The sequence below is a fragment of the Dermacentor silvarum genome, chromosome 6 (genome assembly GCF_013339745.2).
Source record: "Dermacentor silvarum isolate Dsil-2018 chromosome 6, BIME_Dsil_1.4, whole genome shotgun sequence".
NCBI lineage: Eukaryota > Metazoa > Arthropoda > Arachnida > Ixodida > Ixodidae > Dermacentor > Dermacentor silvarum.
Window position 1 is genome coordinate 152,269,071 of NC_051159.1, and position 18,499 is coordinate 152,287,569.

Consider the following 18,499-nt stretch of genomic DNA (forward strand, 5'->3'; position numbering starts at 1 on the left):
TTAAAGGTTGCCTGTGGCAGATAGCACAATTCTAGTTCATGAACTGGTCTACTCGAAGAGGTGGACATTATTTGCACAAAACATTGAAATGCATGATCGACTAATTAAAGAAAGTTCACTAATTAAGTTTTTAACTAATTACCTTATGGCCCATATTGAAATTTGCAAATTCTAGCCATGGAGTTTGTAAGGCAGATCCACTTGGAACGAATTCTCATGATGACACCAGCTTCGAGATATTAATTCCCGAACTTTGCGGAGAAATGCATTGGCGTTCCAGTTACTTTCCTATCAAAATGTCATTTTATGCATTGATGCACAAAAGTAACTGTTACTGGACATGGTACAATGTTAAGTAAACAGGGCTAATTCCCTTTGTGACTCCAGAGTATGAAAATGTGCCCAGCTTTGAGAACCATGCTTTCTTTACAGTTCTTTAGGATCTCTTAATTTCACTGCTGTCAGTTAGTGCTAACATGATTTGATTATACTGGTCACCACCCGTGGCACTGTAAGCAAGGATTATTTGTTGGGCAGGCACAATGCATAAGACATATCTGTAGCGACAACATCGATTATGTTCACCATTTAAATAATCTAAGGGCAACATTAACTGAAAGAAAGTAACGGCAAAGCACCCTAAGCCAGGTCTACATGGACGGTTGTAACCTAGAAAGGACCTTAGCATTAGGTAGAAAAGAGTCTACAACACAATCCAACCAGTCGCTAGCATTCATAAAATATTCCAATGCGCTCCCAAATATAAACAATGTTCTACGGAAATACTATCCAATTTTAGCAAGCAATGAGCACCTTAGAAAAGCCTTCCAGGATGTGCCAAGAGCAGATACCGCCACAATAGAAACTTTAATGACATATTAGTACACACATATTAGTAAACCCTCGGCGCACCGTCAACATAGCAGCCCATGCTCGCCATAGGTGTAGGACCTGCAACGACCTCCAAATGACATAAATGTTAAAAGCGCTGAAAGTGATTAAACGTGCAAAATCAAATCTAGTTTTACTTCCACTAGTTCAAACGTTATCGACATGTGGGAATCTTTACTGCGCCAGAAACAATTCATAGGCAAAACAGGACAGCCAATTAATTTAGTCTAAATGGGAACTGTGCAGAAACGGCCTAGAAACTTCCTAAAGCAGTGGCACAGCACTTTAATCAGGCACAGTTTTGATGATATTAAACTTTATATCCTACAGTCAAACTTCCGGTCTCCCAGAGATAGAAAATATATAGTCATATCTCAATCACGAGTTTAATACACTCCAACCAATAGGTTGAAATGTTTCAAAGGGAGCTCTTGAATCCATTTGCTATACTAATCACACAAATATACCCAGTAGCCCATATTTATATCCTCATTTCACTGTCTCTAGTTTACCAAAGAGACAAAGTTCTTGTTTTCTTGTTGTACGCCTACTTGTGTTTTATGACAGAAAAACACAAGTACCTTCAAGTACACTGCTTACCTCAAGTACCTTCATTTTAGTTCTGAGAAAGATCTATCACTACCAAAGATCGCTTTGGAGAAGGCACTGCAATGTTTGACCGGAAGTGTGACGTGAGACGTTTCTGTAGCAATTGCTAAATAATGTTTTTTTCTTTCTAGTAATGCTTGCAACCAATAATTAACATGTGCAAGTAATTTTCACTAGTGATTGAATTCTTCTTTATGAAGAAACGTATCATTTCTGAGTGCACAAGAATTAGATACTTAATCACTCTGTAGTTATGGTGACTCATCATGAAATCCAGAAAGAGTCATTCTACCACCTTGACTTGCTCTTAATGGAGTCTGCAGAACCTTGGTATAAAATTAGGTAAATTTCATACATTTATCGACAGTCAATCATAATTCATGACTGAAGGGGTGCATCATGTGATTTGCAAACAAAACGTCATCAGCAAGAAGTGGTGTAAAGGCATCCCCCTCCCCCAGAATCTTATATTGAGTACACAATCATTTACATAACGGTGACATGTGAAGCTATGATTAGTACAAAAAGACGTGCATGCACTCAACCTAAATGTATCCGAGAAACCTTACACTCGAGTAATGATAAAAACGGCAAACACATGTGGCACCTTTCTTTTTGAAATGGAAGGCCTCCAGAAATTACCTCGTCACTTCATCTCTGTGTTTAAGCAAAATAGTGGTGTTTTTAAAAACTGGTTTGCAACCACAATCACAGCAATGAACTGACAAATGCAAGTATGCAATACCTTTCAGAGAACTACTATGCTCTCTTAATCTGACATTTAGGCAATAATCTGTTTGTCCGATATAGATCAGGCCGCAGGAAAAAGGTACATTAAGTACATGACAAACTTAGAATGGCAGGAGCGAGTTGTTCAGGATTTATGGTTCGGAAAGTAAGGTGTAGAAAACACAGATACAAGAGCAACAAAAAGGACAACTCTGAATTGTTTTAGTTGCTGATGTTGTCCTTTTCATTTCTTTGGTGACCATATTTTTTGCGCGTAACTTTTCAAACCATCATTGACAAGATTCATGTACTACAGGGGGTCAGCACTCATGTACTACATTCACTGAGCCTCAAGTCTGTTTGCTCCATCTAGGATACTTCAAACACCAAGCAAGGAGTAACACTGGGCTTTACATTGCTCTATACTTTAAAAAAATATGACAGATTTATATTCTGTCAGAGCAATGCTCAAAGGTATACTGCTCTTTGTAGTCTTGGCTGCTGTTAGTTAGGGCGTGTTGTATCTTACTGAAACCACGATGGAGTACTTCCTCGTTCGGAAGAATGCATGTAGAGCATTTCTTTTCTGCTGTAAAAATGAATTGTAAGTGGGGTAGAGGACCGAGCAAATTAAGAGCATTAAAGCAAGTACAAAAGTTGTCAAAGGAACACGGGGACAAGAAGGTCAATACCATGAAAAAATATCAGCCATTGTTAGTTAAAAGACTGAAGCAAACTTATATTGTGTATTCGCACTTATGTTTCCCTTGTCAAGCAAATGACATCTGCCCCTTTTAGATGGTCTGATCTTGGTTTTTCAGTCAGTAATGCTGTATGGAACCACAGTGGTTACAATTAAGAAGCCTAGCATTTCGGAGATCCAATTGACTGAATGAGCTTGCTGAAGTGGACAAGGAACGCTGAGTTAAAATGCCTGTGTCCAAGGAAGGGTCTAGTCAAACAAAGGTTCAAGAAGGAAAGATGAGACAGATTCAATTGCATGATGACAAGAGTCAAGAGACGTATGGGCAAGAAGGCAGTGACATTGACTTCAATGGAGAAAGGAAATGAAGTTAGCCTATAAGAAAGGGACCACGTTGAGGAAGATTTCAACTTGAAGAAGCAGAAGGAAGAGTGGCTGACTGACAGAGCAAAATGAGAGAAACTTGTAAAAAATGATGACACCATGTAAAAATGGGATAAGAAAATAGGCTTTTAGAATAATAAGTTCCTGAAAAAGAAAAGGAAAAAAAATGGAGCTTTCAGAGATGTAAGCTTGTGATGCAGCTCTCTGGAATGCTGCATGTTGGTCATGCAGTCAACAGCACCTCTGAAATTCTGATGTGATTACCAGAGGAAGAGATTGAAAAAAGAACTGCCACAAAACACAGCACCTAGAAACATTTGGGGGCACTCAGTTTCACGGACAAATATTGGCTGTTACAAAGTCATGGAAAATATTTTTGATAGCAACTCTCACTGCAGTTGAACCTTGATAAACGAACACAGATATGGTGAATTGTCGGATATAACAAAGTAAATCTAAAATGTTCGCTGATATCAACATGTAGTGTACATATGCTTCTAACAAATAGTATTGGATATAACAAGTGTATTTGCATATTGTATGCATCTTTATTATAGTGATGGTCAATCATACTAAAAATGCACTTCACACGCTGTTAGTTATGTAAGCATGTTGTAGTGCAGCAATAAACCTCTCATCTCATTTTACCGCAGTAGGTTGCTGAGACTTATATGCATCTTCATTTGTTTAAACCTCGTGCAGTTTTTCAATTGTAATGATCATTTTTTACATATAGGCATGCAAATTGAAATTTTTATCGTCCTTTAAGTTTGCACTTTACTTAGTATTAGTAAATTTGCCGGCTTGACACTTCTTTCACCACCTTCATCCTATAGTCAGTTTCCTTCTTGGGAGTGCAGATAGCTAGTTTTACTGTGAACATGATAAAATTTTACATGCAACTCTGTTGCTCTTGGCTGCACAAATCAATCCAATTCATGCAGTACCAGCAGGCCACATTGTAACAATTTATGTGAAGCGAAGATCCAGTGTATATTGATTTCTTCATCCATCCTTGTGAGCAACTTGCATGATTTATGTTACACTATAAAGTTTTTAAGGCATTGCTGAATGTGCCTCAAGCATATTCAGGAAGTGGCCATGCATCAGTGTTTCAACATGGCTTTGACTCGCATCCACAGCGGCATAAATTTTGTGGTCTCTATTAGCTAGCAATCTTGGCCTGACAACATGGGTGCATCTAAGGGTGCATGTCCCCCCCCCCCCCCCCCCTTCCCCTTCAGAAAGTTATGTGTGCCAGGATGCTCCCCTCCCCTGTAAAGAAATTCCTGGCTGCACCACTGCCCGACAATGCTATCAATATCAATCTTACAGAATGGAAAGTGAGAAGGAAAGTGAGAAGTTGGAAAGTAAAACACTCTGTGTTTTTAATTTTGGGAATTTTGAGTTTTGTGCACAGTGGGTTGTGGTGGTTCTAATTATAGGATCCGAACACGTGGACATCATCATTACAAGCCCTGGCCCTTTCACCAAGAAGTGAGACAGCCGACGGGAGCAGGGTGGGTGTTTGCATATAATCACTTTGTGTTTGCACATATTACTTGTTTCCATACACCACCTCCTGGCAAAATCAAATCTAGTTTTACTTCCACTAGTTCAAACATTATTGACATGTGGGAATGTTCACTGCGCCAGAAACAATACATAGGCAAAACAGGACAGCCAATTAATTTAGTCTAAATGGGAACTGTGCGGACATGGCCTAGCAACTTCCTCAAGCAGTGGCACAGCACTTTAATCGGGCACAGTTTTGATTATATTAAACTTTATATCCTACAGTCAAACTGTTCACTGCGCCAGAAACAATACATAGGCAAAACAGGACAGCCAATTAAGTTAGTCTAAATGGGAACTGTGCGGACACGGCCTAGGAACTTCCTAAGGCAGTGGCACAGCACTTTAATCAGGCGCAGTTTTGATCATCAAAACTTTAATTGAGATGCGACTTGCACTTGTTTTAATTGTTTTAATGTTCCCCTTTCAGTGCGCTTTTACTCTATAAGTGTAAGCGAGTAGTTTGCGGAAATAGACACTTGAAGCCTGGGATTTGTGGTGTTCAGTTCTTCATCCTGGTCTTAAATTATGTGCTTTTATAACTATGTGTGTTCTAAAATTTATTCATATGGGGACTTGAGAAAAGAGAAACGGAGCTATTGAGATATTTATCAGTCATTTGAAAACAAAAAGTGTTAACTTCCCCTATGCTCTTTTTTTTTGCTTCATTGTCTGTTGGTTTTGTAGGATGGCGTGGACATTCAGTTATGTTTGGTGGTGCCATCACATTCATTAAATCTTAATGGCTATGCAAGAGTATGCAATAAGAACCACTACAGAAAGCATAATAATCTAATTATACTATTCGGTTACATATGTGCTTTCAGCTGCTGCTGTTTGTTCAATCCTTTATGGTACATGTATTGGCAAGCTGCAATTTGCGAAAATAAGTGTGTTTGCTACTCATATATGATAAATGTCCACAAAGCTTACTTATAAATTTTGCAAGAGAACACTGAGTAAGCAGAGAGGGCTAGAAAGAATTTTATGCATAGCTCTGCTCTCATAGCTTGAAACCACAAATCTTCCGCCACAAGACGAGCTAATGAAGAACATATTCAGTAATTACTTCGTTAAACTTAGCAAACAGGTTGTTGCATTCCTAGGAACAATTTTCACATAGTATTAGCCACCTCATGTGAGAAAAGACAAAGAGGGCAGCACCAGTCCATAGTGACCAGGTAACCTGAGAAGCCAGGACCCTAACTTTTGCAGTCAGTCAACATTCCTTTTTGTTCGTTTCCTGTTTTCTGTACTTCCTTTACAGAGCAGGGCTACAACACCCTATTCATCTTTAATTCTTTCACTTGCAGTCATGTAGCCGTTCTCCTCTGGTGTCACCACATTCATCCCCCATGGTGGCACGTCGCATTGCGACTACAGCACCACCTCCTGTGCCACCACGCAGAGCATCACCCACCAACACTCCTGGCCAGTCACCTGGCACTTCACCAAGGTAACAGCACTTCTGAAGCTGGAGCACTGAGGCCATTCGATTGTGAAGAATAGAGAGAGAGAAAAAAAATGTATTCAAAAAGAACAAAAAGAAGGCAGGTCCTATGTGATGTTTGGTGAGCTGCCTAAATTCAATCTTACTATCTTGCCTCTCAGAAGGTATTGCAGTGAGCTGTTGTAAATGGCATTCCGGTAAGCTGGAGCCCTGCTTAGGAGAATCTGTTCAATGATAGTAGCAACCATACTGCAACGCCCTGCAATCTGGGCATATCATAATGTGTGTAGTCTTGGATATGTTTGTTACGTGCGCACACACAGTAGAATCTCGTTTATACGATCTTCACGGGAAGCAGAAAATAAAACGTATCATCCATAAATCGTATCATCCAATGTATTATCCAACCAAATCGTATTATCGGGAAAAGAAAAAGAAGCGTGTTATCCCGAAAAATGTACTGTGCAGAATCGTATCAACGAGATTCCACTGTATAGGCTGGCTCACAAATGTCATAAATGCAGCAGATGGAGTCCATTGACTCATTAGTGTATTAAAGTGAAGGCATGCATGACTGCTGTGCCATTGCGTAGACAGCAGAATGTCGCATTCTCGCAGCATGGAAGCTTTCTAAGGAGGAAGTCCTGCTGTGTCATTGGTTTAGAACTGCTGAATGAGCTGACTCTTCTTCAGAATAGGCATGATATTAAACTGATGGATGAATAGGGAAACAGTGTAAATGAGAACACCTTCTGTGCGTGATTATCTGGTAGAAAGACGTGACATTGCTACGTAAACAAGCGTAAGCGTACTAAGCATACTTTGATAGCAGGACTCAAGATCCTAAGCCTCCTGCCTGGACATACTATTATAGTTTATGTATACTTATTGACCTCCTTATATTCCCGTCACTAATACCATCTTACATAGTTTCAACATATCTTGTGGTTCTGCTTAGAGATAAATGCAACATTACACAAAGATGAGAAGGCAGAGATATCAACTGTGTGGAATGTGTGCATGTGTTGAAACTTGCTTAAACTGACAGATTTTGACAGACATAAAACAGTTGAAAGTTTGCCACAATCCATGTCTCTTCCTTCTTGTCTTTGTGTTGCACTGCATTTTTCATTAGACATTGTGAACCAACTAAACCAAAAGCAAGATTTATTGAGCTCCTGGTTTGTTCTAAATGAACTTAGTTAAATGTTAGCACATGCTGTGTTGTCTTCCTTTATATTGTACTTCTTTTTTGCTTAATTATGTTAAAATCCATTCTCCAGTTGCACACATTTGCCAATGACATTTCATCTTCTATTCTCAGGCACCAAACCCTGTTTAGGCCTGGGACAGATGAGTATGTCAACGGGGGAGCGCCTTCTCGAACCTCCAGTACACCTCAAAGTTCACCCGAGAATTCCGGTGAGTATAATAACCGCATAATCATTACAGCACAAAGAACAAAGACGAAGGGGAGACACTAAACGACAGGACCATACGCTTTTGTTTTGTGTCTCCCCTTTGTCTTCATAGTTTGCACTGTAGTAATTATTAATCAATACGAAATAGCTCAATTCACCATTCTCATAATAAGAACCACAGAGTTGCTTTTCTAAAAAGGCCTATCATGCTAAGAATTTGTTGTTCTCTTTTGCATTGAAAATAGTGACTACAGTGATATTCGTACTGCTTGGGACAAGAGGTGGTCCATGGCATCTTGTTCAAGAAAATTTATTAACCAGTCACTTTCGTTTTTCACATTTCTTGCTTTGTTCCAAGATGCAGCTAGATTTTAAAAAATATCTATTTGAAAACTCTGGTGCCTGATCAGGGCTGTTGCTCTACCAATAGAGCTTACTAGGAGGCTAGCAGTTGGCAATGTCATGGCTAATTATAATCAACAACTCGGAGCACTAGAGCATTGATTAAAACAAACAATTTCTGTGGATTTCTGTTTAAGGTTGCTCTGGGTTCAGTCTCTTGACCAGAAGAAGTTTTTATCAACTGTGAAGCTTTTTCTCCCGTTGAAAGTGCATGCTTTTTCTCAGAAAAAGAAACTCACATGGTTTGCTTTTATGAAGCTTCCTTGACTTTGCGGCTTTCCAAACTCACTTGGTTAAGTGAAATGTGCCATGCCACTGTAGGCTCTTACAAACAGAAGACGCTCACCCCCACGGCTTCCTGCATTGCTTCCAGGCACCAGCGTGACATACTCTGAAGTGCAGCATGACACAGGCCTCTTTGCCAGAAGCTCATGTTCCGGCTCAAGCTCCAACCCTGGCTCGGCTTCCAGCTCAAGCTCCGGCTGCTGCCTGGGTCCCCGTCCCTCCTCCTCCTTCCCCCCTACCATCGTCACTTTGGCTCCATCACCGCCCAACAACAATGGAACGTGGCCTGGTGGCGGCAACAGCTTGCCCCTGCAGAGGGCACCCTCTCCACTACCAGCGCCAAGCGTCCACTACGCCGAGCTGGCCGAGCTGTTTGAGGAGCCCAGCTACGCCAACACGGAACTCAGTGCTGCTGCTGGGCATGGTCAGTGAACAGTGACAAAACATTCAACTTTGAAAGGGCCCTGCAACAGTTTCTAAAGCGAAGCTGTGAAGGGGAGTTTTGTAGACATTTTTGTACAATGGTGACCCACTGGCATGCTTGATGTCAGCCAGTAATTCAACCTGCATCTGAGTCCCGAATTTTTGCTTTGAAACATAATTATCGATTATTACAAAACAAAAGTTACCACCTGTATAGTAAGTAACTCACTGGAATAGATAACAACTTTCTTGCATGTTTCTAGAGTGCAGCTCTTAGACGCCCGTTCCTGCGGCAAACGAGCACAGCGAAAGCTAAGAGCGAACGCGAAGAGCAGCAGGGGATGAAAAAAAAAAGCGAGGAGAGTGAATAGAGTGTGAGGAGGAGGGTGCAGCGGAACCATAAAGCGGAAAGTGGAGGAGGGTATGGCGAGAGCGCGAGAAGTAAAGCGTAGTACCGCACATGAGGGGTTTTGCAACGACAATGGCTACGAGATGGCGCCAGAGTAGCGCACGTCGTCTGTATGGAAACAAAGCGCTACATGAGCGGAGATTGTCTGCAGCGGCTGACGTGAATTGCGTCCAAGCGTCATTCACGCGCTTCTTCTCGCGATCTCCTGATTAGCGAGGCAGTCGCGCCACACTTCGCTCCATTTGCAACGTGCCACACGAGGCAGATTGTCCGTGCCAGCCAATATATCGCGAAATAAAAACATATACAGCTGCATTCGAATTTCGCATTAGGGAGTATCGTAATCGTCGGTGAATTTTTTTGGGCCAGTCATTTGTAATTTTTGTTTCACAAATCGCATTTTACCGGCCCCGCATTGGAAGTCAGCTTAGAGTTTGTACAACTCTGGCAGAGGAAGCTGATAGCTTGGTCAGTATCAAATGTACAGCAAAGAGTAGCCAAAGACGCAGCCTGCTTGTGAGCCATGAAGCAGCCATATGACCAGGGGGTCAGTGATGAATGATCTTAAGAACTGCCAGCAAACAGACCCTAGTACTTCCACTGGGTGCGATAACTTGCTTACATAGCTTCGCTATCTTTGATGTGTCAGTTGCTCGGATTGGCATACATTTGCGAAGAATTCTTTTAACCCTTTCCATATAGACGAAGAGTGTGGGTTCCTTAATCATTTCTAACCCCATGGTGGCTCAGTGGCTGTGGCATTCTACTGCTGATCACGTGGTCATGAGTTTGATGCCTGGCCACAGTGGCCACATTTGAATGGGACCAAGTTCAAAAACACTGGTCTACTCAGATTTACATTAAGAACTCAGGAGGTCAAAATTAATCTGGAAGCCTCTACTACCGTATCTCTCACAGCTCCAGTGCTGCTACGGGATGTTAATTAAGCCCTTCAAATCAATCATTCATTGTCATTGTCTATACTCTCTCTTTTTTTTTAACCCAAATGCAGTACACAGATGAGTCAAGCTCATCCCAGCATTTTCTTTCATTTTGTATCTCTGCGCCCAAGACATTTTGCAACCTTGCTAATTAAGAACCCTTTTACCTTTGGTAGTGCCATTTACAGGGAAATGATAGATCAGAAATTATTTTGTTGTCTTTGTTAGACAACATTTTCTATGCTCGGCCATGCTAACCATATAAAGCAAACTTCATGTGTGATAACAAAAAAAAAAAAACCTTGATTACAAAAAAAAAAAAAGACATCTCGAAGCCACTGAAGCTATGCTATACAGGGTGTTTCAGCGAACACTTTCAAAATTTATTTAAGGTTGCCTGTGGCAGATAGCACAATTCTAATTGATGAGATGGTCTACTCGAAGAGGTGGACATTACTTGCACAAAAAATTGAAATGCATAATGAAATAACAGAAATTCACTAATTAAGTTTTTAACTAATTGCCTGATGGCCGATATTGCAATTTACAAATTGTAGCCGTGGAGTTCGCAAGGCGGATCCACTTGGAACGAATTCTCGGGATGACACCAGTTTCGAGATATTAATTCCAGAACTTTGCAGAGAAATGCATTGGCGTTCCAGTTAGGTTCTTAACAAAACGTCGTTCATGCATTGATGCTCAAAATTAACTGGAACGACAATGCATTTCTTCGCAAAGTTCGGGAATTGATATCTCGAAACTGGTGTCATCCTGAGAATAATTTCTAAGTGGATCAGGCTCGCGAACTCCATGGCTACAATTTGTAAATTGCAATATGGGCCATCAGGTAATTATTTAAAAAGCTAATTAGTGAATTTTTGTTAATTAGTCAATTATGCATTTCAATTTTTTGTGCAAGTGATGTCCGCCTCTTCGAGTAGACCAGCTCATTAACTAGAAATGGGCTATCTGCCACAGGCAACCTTAAATAAATTTTGAAAGTGTTCGCTGAAACACCCTGTATATACTTGTATGTTTTGTGAAATTCATACGATGCTTAGCCAGGCTGTCACTGGACTGTCACAGTTAACATCCTCGGTATACAAGGCACGACTTAAGAAAACGGTGAAACTATATCTAGAAATTCGTATAAACTATTATCATCACGGCTTTGCTGTATTAATTTGATCAGGAAAAGATTGTTAGACTTTTCTCGCCATTAATCTGGCAACTGCATTTAAACATTTTGACAACCTAAGCACCAGAGCCACTTCAAGTGTCCCTGCTGCTGTAAAATTCATATGTTTTCATGTATTATATCTGCATATATGTATTCAAATATTCAGTGTTTTACATATGCGAGGAAGGACACATTGAGCACAGTGTACACACTGTATTTGATTTCATTGTAAAATTAGAAATTGTTCCCCAAATATAATGTGAAATGTACTGCTTCCCCGGTGGTTCAGCATACTGTGAGCTCAACCATGAGTCCTTTGCTTGTTGTGGGAGGGCCGACCAATTTGCGTGCTGAAGAAAATACAAAAGCGCATGCGCATGATGAAGTGCACATCTAGGAGGAAGTGATAGTGCAGATGAAACATAAATTGGTGAATGACACAGAGAGGTCCAACTGTGCTGTTCATAATTGTGATGTTTGCTCACAGGGTAACATCTACGCATTAGTAACTGTCCCAGAGTGCACGCAGCTGACCTCTGTTTAGAACGCTTATTGTGTTGCCTGCGCACATGCGGGCAGTAGCTGTGCATATGTGCGCATTGGTGGCGTGGTCCACATGTAAAGCTGCACTACAATGTTTAGGCCCACAGCTACCTTCCTATTTCACATGTCTTCAGTTACCATTATAATTTGAACATTGATATATATTTTTCATTTTTTTCATTGTCAAAAGCTCTTTGTAGCATTATACTGGCTTTCACGCAAGTGCCGTACCTCTGTTTTTACTTTACTTAATAATTTCGTTATATATGTGCTCTTACACATTCATTTTGTCTGATCTTTCTGCAATTTTTGGACCTTATCTATTGAAAATTATGCGTGGTACATTGCGTAACCATTTCTTTTTCTTCTTCGCAGCTGCAATTCCCGTCCCTCGCCAAACAGAGTCGTCCTCGTTGGACTCCCTGCTGTGTTCACCCCTCCCTGGATCAACCAATGGATCTGTGGGGAATAGTCAGAAAATTGAGAAGAGGTACGCCCTTATTGGTTGTGAAGATTTTTTATTGACATCACATTGCTCAGTCTCGTGTATAGTTTGATGTTGGTTAAGTGCAAAAAGCCTTCTCTTGGTAGCAGTCTGGAAGCTCGGTTTGCTTCATTTATTCTGATTATGCATTTTACACTAGTGTTGCTGCACTCACGGATTGAATTGGCAAAGTATGCAATTTAATAGGCAGGGTGGTTGTTTGGGTGAGCTGGTACTGTCTTATCTCTCTCTGTTTTGTGCTGACATACAGTAAAATATTAATTAGCAAGATGCTGAAGTTATTCTCTTAATGGGAAGTGCACAGTTGCAACCACAAGACAAGGAGTGCACCTAAGGACATACCACGGTAAACAGGTTATGCTGGGCATGCTTCTTCCAGCTTATTTGTTTTAAAGATGATGGCTCAGTATCTAATCGGCTGCTGTGCACAAGGTCACGGATTTGATTCCTAACTGACATGGCCACATTTTTATGGTGGCAAAATGCAAACACGCTCATGTACTCTATTTACGTAGGTGCTTTTTAAGGGACCTTGGGTGGTTAAAATTAATACAGAGCCCTTCAATACGGCTTCCCTCATAACCTGCTGTACAGTTTTGAGATGTTCAATCCAAAATTTAAATTGTTTTTACATTTGTAGTGGTGATGATAAGGACTACTTCCTCCCATTCTGTAGTAAATGATTCCATGTGTTTAGCTTTTTCTATGTCCATTATGTGGCATAAGAATGTGAACCAAAGTTCATTCACAAAACACCTCCGAGAGGTCTAAGAAATAAAATTTTCTGATGCAAAATTTATTATCTTATTACAGAAGTATAGTTATTATTATGCTAGGCATCCTGAGACATAACTCTGTAGTCACCTATTTTCTATTCTGAAAGTGTAACCTACATTTGAATTGCTTGACTTTTTTCGCTATGCTGTCACATCATGCAACTGAAAAATATTTTTGGGTTGCTGTTGGCCCCTTCCTGCAGGCTACGAATGTTGAGACCTCTTGGCACAAGTGCCCTGGAAAACAAGGAAAATGACCGAGTGAGCTACGAGAATCTTCATATGGACTACATATCGGAGCTCACGTCAGAGGGCTACGCACAGGACGCTGTAATTCGTGCTCTGGGGATCGCACGGAATGACTTGCAAATGGCCAGAGATATTTTGCACGAATTTGCCGGCAAGAACAAGTGAGGAGTCGCGGGTCGATTCTTCCTCTAGCAACAAACCTCAAGGACATAGGACCTACAGACCTCTGCATGCAAGATAGCACGTCTGATCCAAGGGTGCAACGACTGGCGTGTCATGACTTTATGGACTGATGAACAATGAAGTGCTGGGTTTCAACATAACAGTGTTGCTGACCGAAGAAGAGTGAGCCAAAGGTGTGCTATCGGTATTGGTACGGGATGTGCAAACACGGCTCGAAAGAAGTTCTTGTTTTTTTTTCCTCTTCTTTTACTATCCCAAGATATGCTTCTCTTTTTTTCAGAACTTGAAGCCAGCCATCCCATTGTCTGCAGGTATTTGTGCATAGAACCATTTGTGTTGTTTGTTGAAGGGCTTTACGACTTTTTGGCAGCATGAATCTAGGAAGCTGGAAACAGCTTGTTTAGTGATTACTTCTAACTTTCTTTCTATTCTCTCCTTCTGGTGTCTTTGTTGGAAGAGGCAAGGTGCAGTTATGCAAGTTCAGTACTCCATCTAGAAGTCCTTTTCTCCTTTATGTAGTATTAATTAATTCTCCTTCAACAAGGGCACCACTTTGTGGTCCTTAGAGCGAACAACTTTACTTTTAAAAAGTTCATGGTTCAAAGCTCTGAGCGTGACGTTTGCATGCTAGTCACTTTTAAGACAATGCAAAGTACAGAAGCAGAGCTTTTCTTTTTTCTTTGCATCTTTTTGTGATCAAGTTTTACATAGCTTTGAAGGTCACAAGGCTCACCCTGATTTTATGTGTGTGCTTGTACAGCATTTATACATAAGTGTTATCATATCACATTCATATTGAATGTTTTTAATTCAAGCGTTAGCAATGTGTCGCTACTAGACGCTTTAGTAGAGGCAGGGTTGGCCAACTCGCTGTGGCTGCAACAGATGTGCCCCACTCATAGGGGAGGCTCCCTGCATCGTACTTCAGGATGTTTCTATGAATACTGTGATTTGAGCCGCGGCTATAACTTATTCCAAGGATGCACGTGATGCAATTACATAACCGTGGGGTCACTGTGGTGTGGGGCCCTTTGTTTTTGCCTGTCATCATTTTTTTTTATTCCTTGTCGTTCTGCTGTAGCATTGGTTATTTTATACCATCTTGCTTTACATTGGATATGTACATTTTTTGCACGACATAGCCACTCGAGTTCAAACTGTACATTGTACTTGTCGGCACTGTATGAAATCTTGTATAATGTGGGATTGATCAACAGTTTCAACTTATACATGCTTGCAAGACAATTTCTTGTCTGCACTATCAGTTCGGCTTTAAAACATTACCTTTGGTATTCGCAGCATGGTTTGCACAATTATTATAAGTACAAGCCAGCTTTGAATGACTGCAGTTCTGATAAGTTGACACAGATTGTGATGTACAGTTGTCTAGCATAAAAGCCCATCCACTACCAAAAATATCTAGGTTGTAGCTATGGTTAGATAGAGGAGATCTGGATAACCACCATGCAAGTTGGCACAACTGAGGAAAGATGCCCTGCACATTATGTCTATTAGTATGCACGACTATTTAAATAATACGCACTTTCTTTTATTTGGAAAGGAAACGAATGTGTAGGAATATCTGTGTTTGTGCACGAGCTGGTAATAATAGGTAAGTTTTAGTAAAGAGAATTGCGTAGATACTAAAGCCTTTACGTCAAGCGTGAAAGGCCTTGTTGTATCTGTTATACGAGGTTTGGCTCTTTCATGGAGCTTGTGTCTAATATATAACCACTTAACATGTTGTACAGAAAACACACGGCAGTTTGCTTGACTGGCAACTGCAGTCATCAAAAGAAAAAAAAAATTGAGGTATAAGTACAACTTCATGCCCATAAGATCATTCGTTGATATCATGCACATCATGTCGCTCTTATATGCTTCTCCGGTGTGTCGTTCAAGGTTTGTCCTTACCCCTTATTCAGCATGAACTTTCAGCTCTCCGTCTCGTAACACGTTGTACGTGTGCGTGTGTGCATGTGTAATATTGTGCGTACAGCCTACGAAACCCTGGAAAGTACGACGTTTGTGTTATGTGGTTACTCACACAGCAGGCTCTTACAAACAAAATGTGAAGAAGATCGTCCAACTTGGGTACCAAACCTGCAACAAGGATATATGTCTCCTGAACTGTGTGGAGCCTTCCTCACAGTAAAGTTAAAGTGCAACTTCTGCAGCATAGATAATGCAGTGTGTGTCTAATCCGTGACTATGGTCTCAAGAAAATTCAGGGAAAGGAAAGCTTTACCATCAGGAATTTTCCTATTTGTAGGGTTCTGCATTTCTCACTTTCATCTTTTACAAATTTGGTGTATTTTTCTTCTGTTATTGCCTGGAAGAGCATTTTCTTGTTTTCTGTCTGTGCTGACATGATTTACATAAACTCTTACTTTTTCTTCTTTTTATTCTCTTGCATCTGATCATTCACATAAAAATTAAAAATTTTTTTCTTTGGTATGTGGAACGAAAAATGCCATCTGAATTTGTCTTATAGCATGTTGCTTTTTATTGGGGACAATTTTACATCCCTGCGTTGCTTTTATCAAAAGTGGTAACACTGCTTCTCTAACTAACACAATGGTTGTGGCGAAAATATGCTTATCGCAGACCATGTGTGACTGCCACTCGTATTTATGTTTTGCGAATTAGTTAAAGAGGTGTAACCTTAAATGGTGGTAATGAGCATTGTGCCATCAGTGATATGTTAACTCTGGTGAGGGGCATCCCTATTTGTAAGATTGATCGCACACAATACACCTAAACTATTAAGGTAGTATTGACAAGTCTTTGTCGACAGACATTGGTCACAAGCAACTTTGAATTTTCTCTTGTCTTTTTCATAATCACAGCTTATTTATGAGTAATCACTTCATTAACCCTTTAAGTGCCGTGGATAAGCTCACTTGGAGACAATTCTTTTCGCAAAAAGTGCCTAGGACGAATCTCTCTCGTCCATGTCTTTGGGCACTCTTTTCTAAGTTCCAGTAATGGGCCGGTCTTGTCCAATTTATTTTGATGCTCTGGCAAGTTACCTCTTTGGCCATTAAGGCACCTACGAACTCTGTTCGTCCAGCAGAGATTTAAGAAATGGCAGCTGCCAGTTGCTGCCCCCTCAAACATGCACATTTTTCAGAAGCAGGGCTTACTTGTCTGACGGCACGGCACTTTACGGACTTTATCCCATCTACAGCAAGCAAAGAACGTCAAACAAGGCAGTGCATTGTCTGCTGCAAAGGTTCAAGCAACACTGGCAATAAAGTCCGCAAATTAACATGCTTCTGGTGTAAATAGTGTTGTTTAGAACTTTGCCTTGTCCCATGTTTTGAGATCCATCATAGGAAAGCAAAGTTCTAATCCTGCACAGCCACTGTTCGAGAACTTTGACTTTTCACATTTGCAAGTCTCTCAACAAATGCTTGCTCCAAAATGTACCTGTAGCATCGAGCGGTTGCAATGGAGCTGAACCCCTGTCAATTATACTGACATTTCTAGTCAATATATACATGGTTCTCACTGTTTCATATTTTCAGACAGAAGTTGTGAAATGACTATCCCCATTCAATCAATCAATCATTTTTCAATAATTTATTATTATACATTAATACAGTTACAAAGTAATAGTAATACAGAAGGAGGCCCCAAAGTAAAAACTGTCAGGGGGACCTCCTGTTAGTACATGCATAAAAATGTTTTGCATCTGCAACAACTTTGCTATCCAGATGAGCAATTAAAGAAAATTTAATTTTCTAAAAGCTTTTTCAGATTTTTTACTGGCACTTGAAGGGTTAAAACTTTAAAATATGCAATCTGGAGTAGCAATTCCAAATTTATTAAAGTGCTTCCTTGATTAACAAATGTAAATTTTTTTTTAATGTGCACCACCTTCACTTGCAATGAGATCTGCCGCACATTTTTATTTTTTTCCCTGTACCATCAATACTATCCACAATACTCTTATACACAAAGAAACATTAATTCTCAGAAATCACTATGGTACACTTTTTTTTTCATCATTATTTATTCATCATAACTGAAGATGCTGAACCCTACATCTATGGTAACATTGTTAAGAGTGAATTCGTAACATTATTTAGGTACCTCAATTAGCTGTTCCGTTAACTGTTCTGAAATAGGAGTGGTTCTCAGCCTGCACTGTGTGCTATGTAGGTAGTGAAGCAAGGTTGGCTTATGAATTTCCCATCACGTTTTTGGGTTTGCGTGTGCTATGATGCCTATGACCATGGGACACAATGTGCTCGCAACGAAGCAGACTGTATGATGCGCTTCCATGGTTGAGAGGACGTGTTATTGACTGAAGTTAGGTGGAGTGTAAATTTCTGTGGCGAGTGTTGTGGCAAAAGCATTGAAAGTGATTCATAATTTCTTCGTTGCAAAGGCAAAACCAAAGTGTGTTTTAGGTTTGCTTCTTCTTGTTAATGCTCCAAAACTGGTCTCCAGCATGACCAAGCGTTATGTCGAAATTACTCTAGTGCTGGAAAACTCAACGTGCACTCATAAGAATTAAAATAAAATTGTGTGCCAACTCTTTTCCACCTTGTATTCGTTTTATTTAGCAATGCACAAAGCACAGAGGCCTCCACATGCAGGCTGGGACAGTTCGTCTTTTATTTAGGACAATATTGTTACGCGAAGGACGAGTCAATTAAACGAGAAACTATTTACAGATTATATGTACAGCAGCGGTTGCAGCGCTGACCGGTTGGATTCACAGCGCGAGCCCAGTTTGTACTTCCTCCTCTTCGCTTGAGTGATGGCACCCACATGCCTCGTTCAAACGACCAAATACAATACGCGTGTAGCACAATCCCCCGGCGGCAGAA

General features: G+C 40.5%; 1 protein-coding gene across 1 annotated transcript in view; it reads left to right on the forward strand.

Annotated features, from left to right (window-relative positions):
* LOC119456250 (E3 ubiquitin-protein ligase CBL-B-like) overlaps positions 1–18,207 on the forward strand; it is a 60,089-nt gene extending 41,882 nt beyond the window's left edge. The window contains exons 7-12 of the mRNA XM_037717901.2: positions 4,762–4,836; positions 6,205–6,347; positions 7,666–7,763; positions 8,538–8,873; positions 12,321–12,435; positions 13,430–18,207. Of these exons, the coding sequence (XP_037573829.1) occupies positions 4,762–4,836; positions 6,205–6,347; positions 7,666–7,763; positions 8,538–8,873; positions 12,321–12,435; positions 13,430–13,640 (978 nt within the window). The 3' untranslated portion in view covers positions 13,641–18,207. The remainder of the gene's footprint in view (positions 1–4,761; positions 4,837–6,204; positions 6,348–7,665; positions 7,764–8,537; positions 8,874–12,320; positions 12,436–13,429) is intronic.
* The last annotated feature ends 292 nt before the right edge of the window (positions 18,208–18,499 follow it).